Raw genomic sequence first — 18,390 nt, 5'->3', positions numbered from 1 at the left:
GGTGTAAAGCACTCTACTAAGCACTTGGGAAAGAACCATACAACAGAGTTGGTAGACATGTTCCCTGATCACCAAGAGCTAACAGCCTAGAGGGGATGACAGTCATTAAGATAAATTATGGATTCGGACATAAGTTCTGTGGGGCTGAGGATGGGTTGAATATCCAGTGATTAAAGGATATGGAGCCTAGGGCAAGGGTGACCCAGAAGGGAGAAGGATTTGGAGAAATGAGGTCTTAGTTGGGGAAGGCCTCTTAGAGGAGATGTGATTTTAAGGTTTTGAAGATTGGGGGGTTGGGGGTCTGTCAGATATGAAGGAGGAAAGGAGTTCCAGGCCAGAGGCAGGAGGTGGCTGAGGGGTTGGCAGGTGGCGAGATGGATGAGATCAGGGTACGGTGAGTAGGTTGGCATTAGAGGAGTAAAGTGTGTGGGCTGGGTTGCAGTAGGAAATCAGGGAGATTAGATATAAGGTGATTGAGTGCTTTCAAGTTGATGGTAAGGAGTTTTCTGTTTGCAGAGGTGTATGGGCAATCACTGTAGGTTCTTGAGGAGTGGGGAGACCCAGATTGAAATTTTTTTCAATGAAGTGATCTGGGCAGCAGAATGAAATATGAGCTAGAGTGGGGAGAGACTGGAGGCAAGGAGGTCAATGAGGAGGCTTTTGCAGTAGTCAAGGTGGGACAGGGTAAGTGGTTGAATCTGTGGCAGCAGTTTGGATAGAGACTGGCAGATTCTAGAGATGTTTGAAGGCAGAACCAGCAGTAGCTGATGACAGATCGAATATGTGGGTTGAATGAGAGATGAGTTAAAGATAACTCATCATCATCATAAGACGTGTGGCCTTGCGGAAAGAGAACAGGCTTAGGAATTAGAGGTTGTGGGTTCTAATTCCAGCTCCACCACTTGTCAGCTGTTTGACTTTGGGCAAGACACTTAGCTTCTCTGTGCCTCAGTTTCCTCATCTGTAAAATGGGAATTAAGACTGTGAGCCCCACATGGGACAACCCGATTACCTTGTATCTACCTCAGTGCTTAGAATGGTGCTTGGCACATTGTAAGCTCTTGAAAAATATCATAATTATTATTACTATTATAATGCTGAGGTTATGGGCTTGTGAGTTGGAGGACGGTGGTACCGTCTACAGTCATGGGAAAGTCAGACAGAGGAAATGGTTTACATGAGAAGTTCTGTTTTGGACAAGTTAAGTTTGAAGTGTCAGCGGGACATCCAAGTTGAGATGATCTGAAGCCGGGAAGAGATGCAAGACCGCAGAGAAGGACACAGATCAGGGCTGGAGAGGTGGATTTGGGAATCAACCATGTAGGGATGGTAGTTGAAGTGATGGGAGCAGATGAGTTCTCTGAGGGTGTAGATGGAGACCAGAAGGGGATTCAAAACTAAGCTTTGAGGGACTACCACAGTTAAAAAGTAGGAGGTAGAAGAGGAGCCCACGATGAGAGGCCAGAGAGAGAAGAGGAGAACCAGGAGAGGATGGTGTCCGTGGAACTAAGGTTGGCTAATATTTCAAGGAGAAGGGGGTGATCCACAGAGTCCAAGAGAGTTGAGAGATTGAGGAATATCTGACTTCCTGCTAAAAGTTGTTTGTCCTCCGGCTTTTCAGGTATGGAAATAATTTGGGCTGTTTCCCCCTGTAAATTGTAAGCTTCTTGAAGGCTGCAAATGCGTCTTGCCACAGTTACTATGCAGTTTACACATTGCCCATAGTGCCCATAGGCACTTTGTAAAATATCATCGATGGACTGGTTGAACAGGCGGAACAAAGATTAGCACCCTACCAGGGTGGTTTATGTGAGTCCTACGCAGAGGCAGGAGGAGTGACCAGATGATCTTGGAGCCCTCTCAACTCCTGCTTCTCCTCACCCCCACTGAGGGATTCTGGATATCTGGCTAACTGAGCAGGATGCTGAATAAGGGCCTGGGTGAGTGCTTACCTTGGAGACCTCTCAACTCCTGCTTCCCCTCACCCCCACTGAGGGATTCTGGATATCTGGCTACCTGAGCAGGATGCTGAATAAGGGCCTGGATGAGTGCTTACCTCGAGCCCTGGCTCTGTTCCTTACGGTGAGCTCTGGCCAACACCCTCCCCACTGTGGCACCAGGTCAGTACAATGGACACCCGGTCCTGTAGTTATGTTGCTAGTTGGGAGTCAGAACGGCTGTGGGGCCAGCAACAGGACCCCCACTAGACTCTAAGCTCGTTGTGGGCAGGGAATGAGTCTACCAACAATGTATCCCACAATTCTCCCAAGTATATTCCCTCAAGCGCTCAGTACAGTGCTCTGCACACAGTAAGAACTTAATAAATACAATTGATTGAATTGAATTCCAGCATTCAATTTTTTGCAGAGCCTGTGTCATCCTGGGGGTGATATTTCTCCTGTCGTCCATCTGCATCGTGGTTAAGGCCATCCATGATCTCTCCACCCGACTGCTACCAGAAGTGGTAAGGGCCTCTTGCTCCTTGTGGTTCTAAGGGTAACTGGGGTGTATGTTAAATGCTTACTTTGTGCCAAGCATTGTACTAAGTGCTGGGGAAGATACAATGCAATCAAATTGGGCTTAGTCCCAATGCCACACAGGGCTCACGGTCATTATCAGTGGTATTTACTGAGTGCTGGGCTGGCCGAGCCCTCAGCCTGGAATGTGCTGACCCAAGTCCCACATCCTTGCTGAAATCCTCAGGGAGAAGACGGGCTAGGCAAAGGGCTGTGAGTTCTTGAGTGAGCCCGAAAATCTGCCCTTCGACCTCCTGGGGCTGGGGGAAGGGAGATCTTGGAGTGGTGTCCCACTGTCTGTCCAGGACAGTTGGCCAGGGTTGGGGGGGTAGCAGGGTGAGGAGGGTAGGGTGGAGGGAAGTGGCTGTGGGTGGGTGCAGAGGTGTCGGGCAGGGGCAGGAGTGAAGTAGGAGAGGGTGGTTGGGGCCTGGTTAGTCTGGCGATCTGTGGGGAAGTTTGCAGGGGCACCTGGGGCAGGAGGTTGGGCTGGTAGGCCTGGGGGTCCCCATAGAGAGGGATCCAGGGGCTTATCTGGATAAGGGGACGGATACCTGTTGGGTGAGGGGAACGAGAGGGGGCTGGAGCCAGGGGTTGACTGGCATGGGGAGGATCACTGTGGAGGGCTGGGTTTAGGGGCTGACTGGCATGAGGGGGTTCCTGCAGAGGAGAGAGCAGGAGGGCCCAGGGACTGGCTGGCATGGGGATTCCCTGTGGGGGGCTGGGTTCTGGAGCTGGCTGGTTTGAGGGGATTTTTGTGGCATGAGTCAGGGGCTTGTTGGGTTGGGAGGAGTCCTCGTAGGTGCAATTGGGAAGTGCCAGCCAGTCCCCGGGGATCAGAGGACTGGCTGGCATGGGGGGGATCCCTGAGGGTGGAGTAAGGAGGGACTGGGGCCAGAGCATGGCTGGTTTGGGGAGGGTCTACGGGTGGGGGTGGGGATGGGCTGGCTGGCCGGCCATTTCTTCAACCACTGGTTCCCATCATGGAGCGGCCCCGCAGGCCTGACCTCGTGGAGTGTGAGGTCCCGAGGCAATGGTGACCCCAACACTCCGACCTCCCCTTCAGGACGACTTTCTGTTCAGCGTGTCCGTCCTCAGCGGGATCCTGTGCAGCGTCCTGGCCGTGCTCAAGTTTCTGCTGGGGAAAGTGCTGACCAGCCGGGCTCTCATCACGGACGGTGAGTGGCTGGGGGCACGTGCCCAAGGACCGATGGGTGCGCCAGGGCCGGGCCTGGCGTTTCGGGCCGGGAATTGGCCCTATGGCTGCTTGTCACACACCGTGGCTCAGTGGACAGAGCCTGGGCTTGGGAGTCAGAGGTCATGGGTTCTAACCCTGGCTCTGCCGCTCGTCAGCTGCGTGACTTTGGGCAAGTCACTTCACTTCTCTGGGCCTCAGTGACCTCACCTGTAAAATGGGGGTTAAAACTGTGAGCTCCACGTGGGACAACCTGAAGACCTTGGATCCCCCCCCCGGGCTCTTAGAACAATGCTTTGCACATAGTAAGCGCTTAACAAATGCCGTCATTATTATTACACACGTTCTACATACACATGGGCCCACAAGCACGCATCCTTGGGAGTCAGAGGTCATGGGTTCGAATCCCGACTCTGCCGCTTGTCAGCTGTATGACTGTGGGCAAGCCACTTCGCTTCTCTGTGCCTCAGTTACCTCATCTGTAAAATGGGGATTAACTGTGAGCCTCACGTGGGACAACCTGATGACTCTGTACCTCCCCCAGCGCTTAGAACAGTGCTCTGCACATAGTAAGCGCTTAACAAATACCAACATTTTTATTATTATCATTATGCCCACGGATTTCATGCCTCGGGTTCGGGTTGCAGTGGGTCGGAAGCAACGTGCTCCTGAGCCCTCGGGTAGGTTTGTTACGTCATCGACCCCACCCCGAGGCCCCGCCCCCTCGTGCCAGGGCCCCCCGTGCCGTTCCCCCCCCCCGCCAGTGCTCCCCCCGGTGCCCAGTCCCCCCATGCCAGCCTCGGCCCCCATGCCCAGCCTCCCGGGCCCAGTCCCCCCATGCCAGCCTCGGCCCCCGTGCCCAGCCCCCCGTGCCAGTCCCCTCCCCCGGGCCCAGTCCCCTCCCCCGTGCCAGCCTCGCTCCCCGTGCCCAGGCCCCCGTGCCAGCCTCGCCCCCCGTGCCCAGCGCTTCCGTGCCAGCCTCGCTCCTTCCCCCCTCCCGTGCTCCGCCCCCTGGTGGCCGCGCCGGGCACAGTCCCTGCCGTCGGGCGCGGCCGTCGGGGCCCGGCGGCAATGTCGGCGGCGCCTCCTGGTGGCGAGACGGGGAAGGGCTCCAGCAGAGAACCCGACCCAGCTGGGCCTGGCGGCCTCGTTCATTCATTCATTCGCTCGCATTTTTTGAGCCCTTTCTGTATGCAGAGCGCTGCCCTAAGCGCTTGGGCCCTTCACCGGCCAGAAGAGTGGGGACCGATCTCCGAGCTCCCCAGGGACCCAAGCCGGATCTCCTGGCCGGACTGGGCCAGTCCAGGGGGTCAGCGCTGCCCGGGACGGCAGCTCCTCGCTCTGTCTTCTTCCCCCAGCAGCGTTGCGTGTGGTCAGGGTGCGGTTGGAGGCCGGGGGGGAGCGGGATTTTCGGGGTTCAGCCGGAGATGGGGCTGGGGATGGGATAACCACCTTGCCATCTGGTGGCGACCCGAAAACTCTCCCGGTTCTCTGGAGTGGGAGTGCAAATGAACCCTGCCCCCCTTACCATCCCCTCATCATCCGCACCATCGGTTTCCCCTCCGTGACACACGAGGCGGCTGCGCACCAACCCTGCCCCCCACACCATCCCCTCTCCATCCTTGCCTCGGTTACCCCTGCGTGACGCACGAGGCGGCCGAGGTCGGGCAGGGCTGCGATGTCCGGGGCTTGGTGTCGGCAGGCACCTCTGGCCCGGCAAACCTGGCCACCATTCGTTCAATTGTATTTATTGAGCGCTTACTATGTGCAGAGCACTGTACTAAGCGCTTGGAATGAACAAGTCGGCACCATGATTGCCTTCTATCTATCCCAGCACTTAGAACGGTGCTGGGCACATAGTAAGCGCTTAACAAGATCATAATCATTATTATGATTATTAGCAAACCAGAGTCCCACTCTTGGCTCCCGGATCTCCCGGGTGACTGGCAGGTCCTGTAGAAATGTGTCGGACTGTGTACTGGCCAGACTGGCCCCGGACCATCTTCCCCTCTCCCCTCCGGCTGCACCCTCGGCTCTCCCGAGCTCCCTCCTGCCATCCACAGCCCCTGGATCGTTGGGTGACCCAAGCTGGGTCCGCTCCCTGATCTCTGGCCTGTTTCCTTGCAGGTTTCAATTCACTGGTGGGGGGTGTTATGGGTTTCTCCATCCTGCTGAGCGCCGAGGTTTTCAAGCACAACGCATCCATCTGGTACCTGGATGGCAGCATCGGCGTCCTGATTGGGCTCACCATCTTCGCCTATGGAGTCAAGTATGTGTCTCTGCCTGCCACGTGTGTGTGTGTATGTGTGTGTGCATGGGCAGTGCTTGAGCTTGTGTGTGCTCTGCGATACTCAGATGTGTGTGTACATTTGCACCTAACTACATAGTACATGGTATGGCATAGTACACTGCATGGTGTACACCTGTATGTGTGATACACAACTGTGCACAGGGTGCACAGCTCTGAATGGGGTGCTCAGCTGTGTGTGTGGGGGGAGGGGTTGGATCTGTGCATACAAGTTTGTAGCAGATCAATCAGTATTCTTTACTGAGCACTTACTAGATGTGGAGCATGGTCCTAAGCACTGGGGAGAGTACAATGCAAGGGTACGTGTGAGTGCGTTAATAAATAAAAGTGCCTCCCCGTAGGTCCATGTATCACTGTGGTGCTCTGTGTGTGTGTTTGTGTGTGTGTGTGTGTGTCTATGTTTGAGCTATCTACCCTCCAGGGTATCCCCTGCTAGGATCCTTTTCTAGTGCGGGGTCAGGGTCGAGTCATTGAGACACCCAGGTGCATTTATTCTTCTGGACCATTAGGTGCGGTAGGGGTCCCGCAGGGAAAAGTTGCTGCCTGGTATTTCCTCCAGCCCAGCGGGGGTCTGAGGGGATCTGTCCCCTGTCCTGTCCTTCTGGAGATGTTCCTTCTGGAGACGTGCCAACGCCGAGTGAAGAAAAACAATAATGTAACACTTGCAGGGACAGCAACTCCAGCAAAGACCCTGATCCCCTAGGGAACTTTAAGCCCCCTCTGCCTCCATGTCCCTGGGGGTGTGGGCGGCTCCAAGGCCGGCAACAGATCCAGATGGCAAGGTGTAATAGGACCCGGTTGGCTGGAGTGGAGCGGGGGCCGGATCGGGCTGACCTGTTGGTTTATCCGTACAGGTTGCTGGTGGACACGGTGCCACGGGTGCGGCAGACGCGCCACTACGAGATGTTTGAGTGAAGCCGGGCGGAGTGGGGGCAAGCCGGGCAGGCCAAGCAGGCCAAGGGCAGCACAGCTTCTCGCGGGGTGATCCCAGCCCACGGTACCCTCAGGTTTGACTGGACTGACCTCCTCCTTCTCGGGGACATACTGGGGGTGTGTGTGGCCTAATGGGAAGTGTCTGCCCCTCTTTCCCTTGCTCCCCTTTCCCCTCTCCCCTCCCCATTGGCCAGGTGTGGTCAGTGCACAGTGTGATCCCCAGCTCTCTAGCACCAACCCCGGGCTCAGGAAGGGGGTGCCCCCTGAGGGCCGGGTGTGATCTGCATCAGAGCCCCAGATGCACAACTCGTGGTTCATGCCCGAGTGGCCATAGGCTGAGCTGGGCTCCTGCCAAGCCAGCATTTCCTCTGCCTAGTTTCTAACCTGCTGCCAAGCTTCGTCTGCGTGCACCCCACACACACGCACATGTGCGTGCACGCGCACACACACACACACACACACACACACTGACCCATCTGCAGCCTAATCCTCAGTGTCACTTAGGCCAGGCTGTGCCTTCCCAGAGTCCTTGTGCGCCACCACCAATAGCTTTGCCTGGACCTGTCTGGCACATGGCCAGTCACAGCTGGTCCCGAGACTGAGGGGAAGGGGCGGGTCCACTGCTGAGCCAGCTACCCCGAAGACGACATAACGGTGCCCACGGATCATCCCTGACCGTGCCGATGCCCGGATTGGCTCCGGTGGGGCCCTTCGCCGGCCTTGAGCCCTTGGGGTTGGGGTTGGGATTGGGTCCGGAACATATTCTGTGTCATATTAGATTTAGAATCTGTGAAAACATTCACCCAGCACCAGACGATCCTGTACCTGCTCTGTCCTGGTTGCCCTCGGGATGGTGTTTGGTCAATAAAGCTGTTTGTCTATTTTACACAGAACTGCCCAGTCCAGTGTCTGAGTGGGGTTCAGCAGGCAGGGGCAGAGGGTGTTCCACCGGACTGTGCTTTTCATCCTCAAACTCCTAGACTCCCACACTTCTCAGCTGGAGAAGACTCAAAAGGTCATCTGATACAGGCCCCTGCCTCCGGACCCATAAGTTCTGATCCATCTGAGACAGATGGTTCTGTCCTTTCCATAAGCAAAGGTATCCTGGGTCAGCCCAACACCCCTTGGTCTACCCAGCCAGGACCCTGACAGAGCACCAAGATGCTTGGGGGACCATCCAACTCCCCTTTCCTTACCTCGCTTTTCCCAGTGACCCAGCATGGACCATACAACACCCCTGAACCTCCCCTTTTTGTCCCTCACTCTCCCCCAGTGACCCACCATCCAACACCCCGACTCTCTCTCCAGTGACTCAGTGCATGGACCACCCAACACCTTTAATTCTCCCCTCCCAATTCCTGCTTCCCCTCCCAGTGACCCATTTTGAACCATTCAACCTCCCTACCTGCCTTCCCCTCCCGTCTCCATCACTGACTCTCTAGCTTTGTTGCTGAGGGGGACAACCTGGCCCAGAAGGCCCATTGCTCTGGGTGATGTTTCCAACCTTGCCACCTATGGCTACCACCACATGGTAGCCAAAGGGTGACATCCTTGTTGATGTCAAAAGTTATTCTCTTTGAGGGCGAGTTGACTGCAGCCCAGCCAGTAAGTCCCCTTTGGGGTGGGGTTGTGCCAAGGTGGGTGACCGGTGTCCCTTACTCCCCACATCCCCCATCCCCTAACCCTCCCAACAAAAACAGCACTCTCACCAGTAGTGGGAAAAACTTATCGAAAAATAGTTCTCCTTAGTTCTCTCTCCAACACTGAAAAACAAAGCCACGCAGAGCCGTTCAGACGTTTAAGCGATGGTTGTAGCTCTTGTCCCAACTCCCTTTCAGGGTCGAGGGCCGGGCACAGCCAGCAGGTGAGAACGGTTTGACCAAGGAAGTGGTGACATTGGGACCGCTCGGGACCGCGTGGATGGTGGGAGGAGCAGCTTGTGAGTGGCTCCAGCCCCAGCTCCTTCCTGGCTCATTTCCAGTTTCTGCAACGCTGGGGGTCAGGGGTCCCCAACCTGTCTGGCTGGCCTGTTCCTGCCCCCAGGGACAAGTGCTGCCACTCTAAGGCTTACCCGCAGATTCCCCTGGCCAGCAGGGGTGGTGGAGAGCAGTGGCAAAGAGAAGAAAGGCAGACTGTCCCCTTTCTGTCCCCAAGTCCATCAAACATTGACTGGGCACACACCCGCCTCAGGCCTGGCCTGGGAACTGCTCAGTCAACTTACACAGGTCCTTACTGAGCACCTGCAGGGAGCCGGCCACTGGACCACGCACCTGGGAGACTACCGCAGAACCAGTCCTAAGTACCCTGGCCTCACGACGGACGCTGGCAATTCACAGTCATCATGGAGTTGAGCAGGTGGGAGCAGATCCGGTTGTGCCGGCAGAGCTACTCGCCGGGCTCGGTTCAGTGTTGTCCATCAACCTCGAGGTCCCTGGGTTCCCTGCATGGACGAGCAAGGGCACGGGTTGCCAGCTCAAGCAGGGCAGGGGCCTGGGAGGGCACAGTTGCCTCTAGCTGATAGGGGGGACTTCCCAATTGTCCCTCCTTTGGAATCCCCAGGGCTGAGGGCAGGGGAAGTGGGGGGCCCTCAGGTTAAACCCATTTCTCCCTTGGAGAGGCCTGGTGGCAGGGTGACCTGCTGGAAAACTGCAACAGAAGGATGTGATGCTAACAAAGCTATTTAATGAATTAAAATATATTTTTAATTAAATAAAATGACAGTAAAATAATCCAGGCTGAGGACAGCAACACACAAACACAAAACAGCCCTTCGTTACTTAATCAAATTCCAGTGACCTCCCGGCACAGCCCCCTCAGTGTGGTGGGGCGAGGGAGTGGGAGGAGGAAAGAGTGAGCCCCAGCTCCGGCCCAGAGACTCCGAAGCCAGCTGGAGTGGGGCCTATGCCTGGTCCCGAGAAGGCTGCTGCTGCCCATCCATTTTCCTCCAAGTCACACTGAGCCACACTCTGGCAGAAGCCTCGCCTGTTGCACTTCAACTCCTCCTAAGGAAAACCAAATTCTTTCTTCCTCACCAGTTTTGCTGATGGCCCAGTGCCAGCCTCACTGCCTGCCTGACCAGAAGCAAATTTTCCCAGGGGACAGGCAAAAGAGCTGATCCCCTGGAGGGCTGCCTTGGTGCCACTGGACTCCCTCGACATTTTTGATGGGGCCGTGGCACCTGGAGACACCCATGGCAAGCTGGCACGACCTCGACTCCGCATCCACCGTGATCGAGACTGCCTCCAGTCGTCACAGGCTGCAGTGAGGCCAGAAAAGCACTGGGCAGAAGTCCCCACCTTTTAGGGCTGGACCACCCTCTTTCACACTGGCCCTCCATCCCACAGAAGACAAAAAGGCCTAGTATATTGGCAGGGAGTAGCCGAGTGGGCTGGAGGCAGGACACAGCTCCAAGGTACGGACAATTGTGAGGGTTGGTGGCAGCGGCGGCAACGACAGAACGAACCCAAGGGAACCGGTGAAGCGCTGTTCACACATGCAAATCAACTTGCATGTATGAAAGAAATGAGGTTTTTATTGGTGTTTTAAACAGTGTGTACTGTCCTACTTCCTCTCAAAGGAAAGTGCTTTCTGCTAGCTGTTTTTAATAAATTATGGAAATGTTTTTCTCAAGTTTTCTAAGATCTTAGGATCAAGGTTAAAAAAAACAACAACTCAGTCACAGCAAAGGAAACAAAATACAAAAATTGCAGCCCAGACCCCTCCCAGGCCGTAGGTCAGCTTTTAGGTGCCAAGTGTGAGTGGGCTGGAGAGGAGCCAGGGGCGGGCCCAGCCCCTCCACTGGTGCCCCCAGCTTCGTCAGTCAAAGACCTCACGGACTTGGAGCTGCTGGCCTGGAAGGGATCCTGGAGTCCAGTGAGCGCGAGGGGCTGTTTCCAGAGAAAGAAGATACAGACAAGCCATCGGAGTGTTGGAGTCTTTGAAGCCAGATGCAGAATGGCCATCCCAGCCTAGGACAGTACCCCAGCTCCCCATCTCCCAGGAAGACCTGTGGCCCGCTAACCCACGGACAGCCCAGCGGGGTCAACGCTCCTGCTGCCCTCCCCGTTCCCAGGTTGGGTCGGTTTGGGTCCGGATCCGCTGATCTCCACCACCACCTCATGAGCCCGAACTGGGTCTTCCTGTGCCGGAAGGTACCGAGTGAGATCTGTGGGCCGCTCCTGTGGTTCTGGTGATGGCCACGGAGATGACTGGGAAACCCTCGCTGGTTGGCACAGTTGACCCACAGGTCTACACGTGCCTATCTAACCTGCTACCAGAACCTGGGTTCTGCCTGGCTTGGTCACAAGGCCAAATGGCGCAGTGGCTGTGGCCAGACTCTTCGTGCTGTGGCTGCTGTGGGATGGGGACTACCTAGTGGGAGAAGTGGAGGGAAAAACTGCCCCATTCCCTCTTCTTTGCCTCTGTTCCCTGCCCTCAGCCCAGCCCCTATTCCCTGACTCTTATCCCAGTCCCTTTACCCAACTCCCAGGCTCCTGGCCTTCTCCCACCCATGCCTCAGTCACCAACCCAGCCCTTGGTCCTATCCCCATTTCAGTTCTGGCCCCTCATCCCTCCCTTTGATCCTTGTTCCCTATTTCAGTTTCCAGCCCCGTCTCATCCCAGTCCCAGCCCCTTCCTCATCCCAACCCCACCTCAACCACCCCCCCCAGCCCCATCTTAGTCACTCATCCTGGCTCAGACCCAGCCTCTGGTCCCTAAGCAGCGTGGCTCAGTGGAAAGAGGCGGGGCTTGGGAGTCAGAGGTCCTGGGTTCAAATCCTGGCTCTGCCACTTGTCAGCTGTGTGACTGTGGGCAAGTCACTTCACTTCTCTGTGCCTCAGTTACCTCATCTGTAAAATGGGGATTAACTGTGAGCCTCACGTGGGACAACCTGTTGACCCTGTATCTGCCCCAGTGCTTAGAACAGTGCTCTGCACATAGTAAGCACTTAAATACCAACATTATTATCTCAGTCCAGACCATGCTCCTGTCCCCTACCCCATCATCTCTGCCTCAGCACACCACGCTCATTCTCATCCCAGCCCTGCCCACCCTTGCCCCTTACCCCAACCCCAGGATCCCAGCCCTGCCCCTACCCTGTACCCTGCTCTGGCTAAGTCAGCATTAAAGAGCTTGAGGGTCCCAGTCAGCCCAGCTGACATCTAGTTCTTGTCTCAAGCATGCCCCACGAAGCCACCGGCTCAATTCCACGGCCAGGGGCTGGCCATAGGTCAGTTTGCCTGCCTGGGAAACTGGGCCCGCCTCGTGGGGAAGGGGTGGTTCTTCCTCCTGGAAATGCTGGAAACTCCTGCTGCATCAGTCTGCCTTGTTTGACCAGGCTCCCTTTCAATGTTAAGGGGCCAGAGGGCAAGGTCTGCATTCTCCAGGGTTCTTCCCTCAACCTGACCCTTGGTCCCGCACCTGTCGATCGGGTGGGGAAGGGGTGGCAGATGCCCTCCCAGTGCTACAGTAGGCAGATGTCAGCTACTATAGCAGTGGGGAGAGGGTAACTCTACCAGGGTGACTCTCCTGGGGCTGCTAGAGGCCAGGCAACCCATGGGGTCAGAGCCAATGTGAACGACACAGGCGGCTGAGGGATCTGGTGCCCCAGGGGATCCGCCGCTACGGTTCGTTGTAGGAGCCAGGCCCAGCGGGCACAGGGGCCGGTTCTGGGGGGAGCGTTTGCTGTGATTCAGAAAGTCATCGAGGTCCTGGGAGGGCAAGGCAACATGCCTGCCTGTCTCACCGCAAAGTCTGCCTTTCAGCCCCGGTCCCTTCCCCGCTTGCAGCAGGCGCCGGTACCCATAGGTGATTCTCCGGCCCCGTCCGGACACTCTGATCCTCGACAGCAGAGGAACAGTCCTTTGGTGGCCCACCCCTCCCACTATTCCCGATTAAAAAGCATCTCAGAGTTAGACGTGGCCCAGACGCGACCATTTCCCCGGTCCAAGCTCCGTCTTCGGTTCCTCCAGCGGCCGAGCGGGCTCCGAGCGGACTCCGGGCAGGCTTCCCTGTGACCCCTTCACTGGCCGTGAGGAGCCGAGACAGTCTGGGGCTGGTTCGATCCTCCGGCCCGGGCTCTGTCCGGCCCGCCGGCCCGGGCTCTGCCCCGCTCAGCCCCACGGCGGCAGTGGCTATAGACAGTCCCTGCACAGGGCCACCTGCCCCTTCCGGTAGTCTCTGCAGGGGCAGATGCGGTGGAGAGTGGGATGGGCCCCTGCACAGCTGAACAGCAGCAGGTCCCCCTGCAGCACGCAGTGCTTCCTCCGCACGTCGAACGAGGGGACGGTGATATCGCTGACGGATTCCACCGAGCGGCAGTCCACATCAAACCTGGAGCGGGGAGAGACCAGGCGGACCCTCAGCTCGGCCCGTCGGCGGGACATGGGTCTAGGGAATGGAAGGCCCCCCCGCCCGGCAACTCCCTTCTCCGCCCCCTCAGCCCCCCTTACACACACCGCAGCCTGCCGCCAGATGGATTGTGATAAGGCGACTCTGCTGTCTGCCTTTCTCTCCCTCCCCCATCCTTTCCGGTCCCTCTGCTGGACCCAGTACCCGCATCAGCATCAGATCCAGAAAGCCCACCCAGCTAGCTCTGATGCCACACTCACCTCCGCAGGTCCCGCTCCTTGTTCAGGTGCTGGAAGAAGGATGGCTCGCAGATGAGCTGACTCTCCTGGCACACACGCTTGCAGGACTTCCCAGGGTCGGACAGCTTGACCTGCAGAGCACTGAGTGGGGGCCACATCACCTGCCCGTGGCAGAAATCCTGAAATGACAATCGAGCTGGTTCCTGAAGGGTCTGGCCTTGTGGGTCTGGTGACCGTGAGCCCCTGGGGTCATGGGATGGAAGGGGCAGAGCTTGCTGCGCCTCTCTTTTCGGGACCCGGAGCTCACTGTCTTCACTGAGGGAAAGCTCGGCTTGCAATGCCTCAGGACCAATGTAGGCAAACCCTGCTTCTGTTATCATTGTTGTCATCCAACTCGTTAACATCATTAGTTTGTAATGAGTGCCTGCTGCCGCCCACCTTTTCAAGACCCAGAGTTCATGGTCTTCATTCGGGGAAGACTCGACTTGCAGCGCTTCAGGCCTGTTCTGAGCAAACCCTGCTTCTGTTATCGTCATCCTCCTCCTCCTCCTTGGTATGTATTGAGTGCTTGCTACAAGTTGGGTGCTGTCCTGGTCACTTGTAGTGGGCAGGGCACTGTATAGGTCACCTGTTGCGAACAGGGTGTGCTGCAACTTTTGTATTGTCCAAATCACTTAGTACAGTGCTCTCCACAAATTAGTACTCCATAAATTCCATAGACTGGCTGAATGATTATGAGGCACCTACTATGGGAGTAGCACTATATTAGATGCCTGCACTGTTCTGGACACCTCAAAGTGTCTGTCTGAATGTTTTGTCTTCCTTCGCCAAAGTCCCTTCTCCTCCTTCCTTCCACATCTCTGTCAATTAATTAATCAAAGGTATTTACTTAGCATTTACTGAGTGCAGATCTTGGGAGAGTACAATTGAGTTGGTAGATATGATCCCTGCTCTAGAGTAGAGTTACAGTCTAGTTTGGGAGGCAGACATCAAAATAAATTACAGAGTGGCAAGGGGCAGAGTACAAGGATATGTACTTAAGTGTTCTGGGGCTAGGGATGAGGTAACCATCAAAATGCTTAAGGGATACAGATTCAAGTGCATTAAGTGAGGCAGAAAGGAGGGTGAATAAGATGGGGAAATGGGGGCTTAGACAAGGAACACCTCTTGGAGATGTGATTTTAGGGGTGTGTGAAGGTGGAGAGGGTGGTGGCCTGCTGGATATGAAGAGGGAGGCCCTTCCAGGCCAAAGGGAGGATGCAGACAATGGGTCGGCAGTGAGATCATTGAGACTGAAGTACAGGGAGAAGGTTGGCATTAGAGGGGTGAAGTGTGTGGGATGGGTTGAAGTAGGACTTCAGTGAAGGTTGAAGTCCTTGAAGCTGGTGGTGAGGAGGTTTTGCTTGATGTGGAGATGGATGGGCAACCATTGGAGTCCTTTGAGTAGTGGGAAGGCATGCAGAGAATGTTTAGAACAGTACTCAGTGCTTAGACCAGAGCTTGGCACATAGTAAGTGCTTAACAAGTACCATCACTATTATTAATAGAAAAATGATCCAGGCTGAAGAGTGAAATATGCAGTGGAGAGGGGAGAGACAGGTGGCATGGATGTCAACGAGGAGGTTGATATAGCAGTTGAAGCAGAATAGGATAGGTGCTTGGATCTTCCCTGTCCCAGAAGCCTGCAACCTTGGGGTTAAACCTCCTACCTGTTTCAGTTTTCACATTTACTCTGTCACTCTCTCCTGCTGATGTTGCCACCCCTCCACCCACAAGATTTCTCAGTCCTATCCCTTCCTTTCCACTCAGATAGCCTCACGACCCTCACAATGGCACTTCATCACTCAGCCACTCAGTTTGAGGCAGTTTTGTCCGGTTGCATCTCCTTTTCCTCCTCACTGTAGAAAAGAATTTCATGTCTGTCTGTCTCCCCCCATTAGCTGGTGAAGTCCTTGAGACCAGGGAAGTCATATTTTCCCTTTATTGCACTCTCCCAAGCGCTCGGTACAGCATCCAAGATGCAGTAGGCAGGATGGATCGGTGGATCGATTTCCAAGAGACTGTGGCAGTTGGAAGCACGTGAGGGCTGAGAGGTGAGGAGGAAAGAGAAACGTGGCCCAAATGGGGTTCAGCCTGCCTTCTGGCTCCAAGTGCTGCAATGGCATTTGCTTGCAATGACAGCGCTGGGGCCTGTGAGCTGGCAGCCGCAGCTGGTTTCTGGGAGGCTCAGAGCTCCTTTTTGGGTGGAGGAGAACCAAGCCTTCCCTCCCATCTCCTTCCCGTGTGGAGAACCAGGGCTCCCTCCTGTCTCCTTCCCCATTCCCCACTGGCCCTTGAGCCCTCCCTCGCGCCATGCCCAACCCGCGGCCTCCCCACTGCACATCCCCTACCTCACCTGCTTCTCGATGAACGCGTTCATCCTCTGCAGCATCCCCTCACAGGTGAACTCATAGGGCATGTAGGGCTCGATCTGCGGGGACAACCAGGAGCATGTTGGATACTGCCCAGTCTCCGGCAATGCCAGAGGTTGCGAACGGACACAGCTTGGGCTGATCGCGCGAAGCCCAGGAGACCTATTCCATGCATCCGTCGGACCTTTGTGTGGACATCTTTGCCCTTGGCAATCAAATGCCCTGACCCCAGATTGGTGGCGGTGACCTGAATGGCCCACACCTGTTCTCTGTGGGGTGACATGGCCGGGATCTCAAGAGGTCATTCAGTCCAGCCCTTTGACTTCAGATGGTGTCTGTTCTCTCTTTACTGCACTATTTCCAGGGGCGGAAATGACACCCACCCTCCCTGGATCGGTGGTTCTGCTTTTGATGCCCCTGACTCTCAGGAAGTTCCTCCTCATGTCCAACCTCAGTCTCTCCTGCTGCAGTCAAAGACCTTTCCTCTCTCTTGGTCTCTGGTGATGTGCAGAAGAGCCAATCAGTGACAAACTGTACAAACTTGGAGCTGGTGACCCAGTGCTTGGCGCCCCCTATCCAGCTTTCTCTTCTGAAGCCCCAACGCCCCCGGTTCATTCATTGAACCTGCCTACATGAGATCCAACTGCCACCCCTTCCATCCTTCCTGTTAACTCTGCTCTGGCCTCCCCATCCTGTTCTCTACACATCTGGCCCAAGTGGGAGACGGGAACTGGACCGGGGACTCCAAACAGGACCCAAAGAGTTGGGTGAAAGCAAAGGTTTGCTGCTGCATGTAACGCTTTTGTAGCCACCTCCCAATATCACCTGGCTTTCTCAACAACACTTTAGTCCTGGGGACTAGCCCTGCTTGTGGCTCACCAGGACCCACATCTGCTTTCTGCGGTACGTATGCTAGGCAGGTTCTCCCCAGCAGGTTTGTCCCTCAGAGGAAACTGACATTATTAATGACCTTTTGATTCAAAATTGCTTTCACTGCATTCTCCACCTCCACAGGGTTGTTGATGTTGACGGTCCAGACGTGAGGCTGCCCGATGTAGACTTCGGCATAGGGGTGCTGCGATGTCAGCTGGAATCGAGAAGAAACCTCCTTCAGCCCGATCTGTGTTCTCACGATGGGTGTGTGGGCTGGGAGGAGCTCCGAACGAGGGCCCATTGGGTTGCCCCATCCACTCAGGTAGCTGGTCTCCCACTATGGCCATCTGCTCACTGGCTGTGCAGCCCTGCCGTCTACTCCCCAGGGGCCTACAGGCTGAGCAGGGGTGAAGGCTTTGGGTCTGGGGGTCTGGCGATTTGACTGTGAAGGTCTGCTGTGGGGGGGCATGTCCACAGGGCCAGACCAGACAACCTGACCTTCAATCTTGTATCCACCTCAGCGCTTAGTACGGTGCTTGGCACATAGTAAACGCTTAACAAATACCAAAAGTATTAATTATGATTATTATTGAGGACATGGGCCAAACAAAGACTGTGTGGCCAATGGGGATTGGGAGCAGCACAGTTTGGTGTCTGACCTGGAATGACTCCAATTGGCAGTGGGGAGGTGCTGGACCGTGGTCGGGATGGGGACCTTTTATAGTCCCCTCTACTTCAGAGGGGGAGTTGACAGTGGGCTGAGAGAGACAGAGAGAGGTGATACTCAAATTTGTCATATCAGTGACATTTGATGTTGGATTTGTGGGAGGATTATCCTGTTTTATTTATGGATCCTGCTTATCTGCCCTAACCCGGTCCTGTTGAGAGGCGGCTGAAGCTGGTAGGCCAGAGGGAGCCCCGGGGGAGTCTGGGAGAGGCCAGGGAGAGCCGAGGGGGGCTGGTCTCTGCCACTGCAAACTGCTGGAACAATTGCTTACCTCTCGGAGTGTTGGCTTGCCTTTGAAAAAATCAGTGTTTTTGCTGCTTTTTGGAGGATTGAATTTCAGATTCAGGAAAGCACATCCATTAGCGATAGCCTCGAGGGGAGCTGGTCCTTCGTAAGGAAACCCGAGTCCAACAAACAGCTGCAAAACACAACAGCACCCAGCCCAGGTCACACAATACACAACAACACACTTCCAGGGTCACGCGATTCAAGACGGCTTTCCCTTGGGGTTACTGGAGACCATGGAGAGTGGGTCGGGAGTGGGCAGGGTCAGAAAGTCAGCCGGGCTCCATCTCACACTCTGGAAAGCAGCCACGGAAGAGGTGAAGAAATGGCACGTTCACTTTCTACTCCCCTAAAACCCCCGAGCGCCTCTTGGGCCGCAGAGCTGCCAGCCGGGACGGGGCTTCCTGCCCTTGCTGCCAAGTCATGGTAAGTCAGTCTCCTGTAGCCAAGTGGAGGGGCCATCGGTGAAAACTGTTCCTAACCTAGGCAGAAGGTTCATGGACCCAAAGAAACAGAAGCTTCTTTCTGTAGTGCTGCTAGAGAAGAAGAGTCAGC

The 18,390-nt window shown here is 55.6% G+C and overlaps 2 protein-coding genes across 3 annotated transcripts in view; one reads left to right on the top strand and one right to left on the bottom strand.

The window, feature by feature from the left end:
* TMEM163 (transmembrane protein 163) overlaps window positions 1-7,842 on the top strand; it is a 47,505-nt gene extending 39,663 nt beyond the window's left edge. Inside the window, exons 6-9 of the mRNA XM_039913131.1 lie at window positions 2,368-2,464; window positions 3,580-3,691; window positions 5,836-5,977; window positions 6,871-7,842. Of these exons, the coding sequence (XP_039769065.1) occupies window positions 2,368-2,464; window positions 3,580-3,691; window positions 5,836-5,977; window positions 6,871-6,931 (412 nt within the window). The 3' untranslated portion in view covers window positions 6,932-7,842. The remainder of the gene's footprint in view (window positions 1-2,367; window positions 2,465-3,579; window positions 3,692-5,835; window positions 5,978-6,870) is intronic.
* A 4,003-nt stretch (window positions 7,843-11,845) lies between these two features.
* Window positions 11,846-18,390, bottom strand: part of MGAT5 (alpha-1,6-mannosylglycoprotein 6-beta-N-acetylglucosaminyltransferase) — a 78,948-nt gene continuing 72,403 nt past the window's right edge. For both annotated transcript variants that reach the window (XM_029072154.2, XM_029072155.2), the window contains exons 13-17: window positions 17,822-17,968; window positions 16,921-17,037; window positions 15,935-16,009; window positions 13,561-13,718; window positions 11,846-13,282 (exon numbers count right to left, since the gene is read on the bottom strand). In XM_029072154.2, coding sequence (XP_028927987.1) covers window positions 13,084-13,282; window positions 13,561-13,718; window positions 15,935-16,009; window positions 16,921-17,037; window positions 17,822-17,968 — 696 coding nt within the window. In that variant the 3' untranslated portion in view covers window positions 11,846-13,083. The remainder of the gene's footprint in view (window positions 13,283-13,560; window positions 13,719-15,934; window positions 16,010-16,920; window positions 17,038-17,821; window positions 17,969-18,390) is intronic.

The sequence above is a fragment of the Ornithorhynchus anatinus genome, chromosome 9 (assembly GCF_004115215.2).
Source record: "Ornithorhynchus anatinus isolate Pmale09 chromosome 9, mOrnAna1.pri.v4, whole genome shotgun sequence".
NCBI classification, from domain to species: Eukaryota; Metazoa; Chordata; class Mammalia; order Monotremata; family Ornithorhynchidae; genus Ornithorhynchus; species Ornithorhynchus anatinus.
Note: the sequence above shows the minus strand (reverse complement) of the source record. Positions and strands in the feature narration are given on the sequence as shown.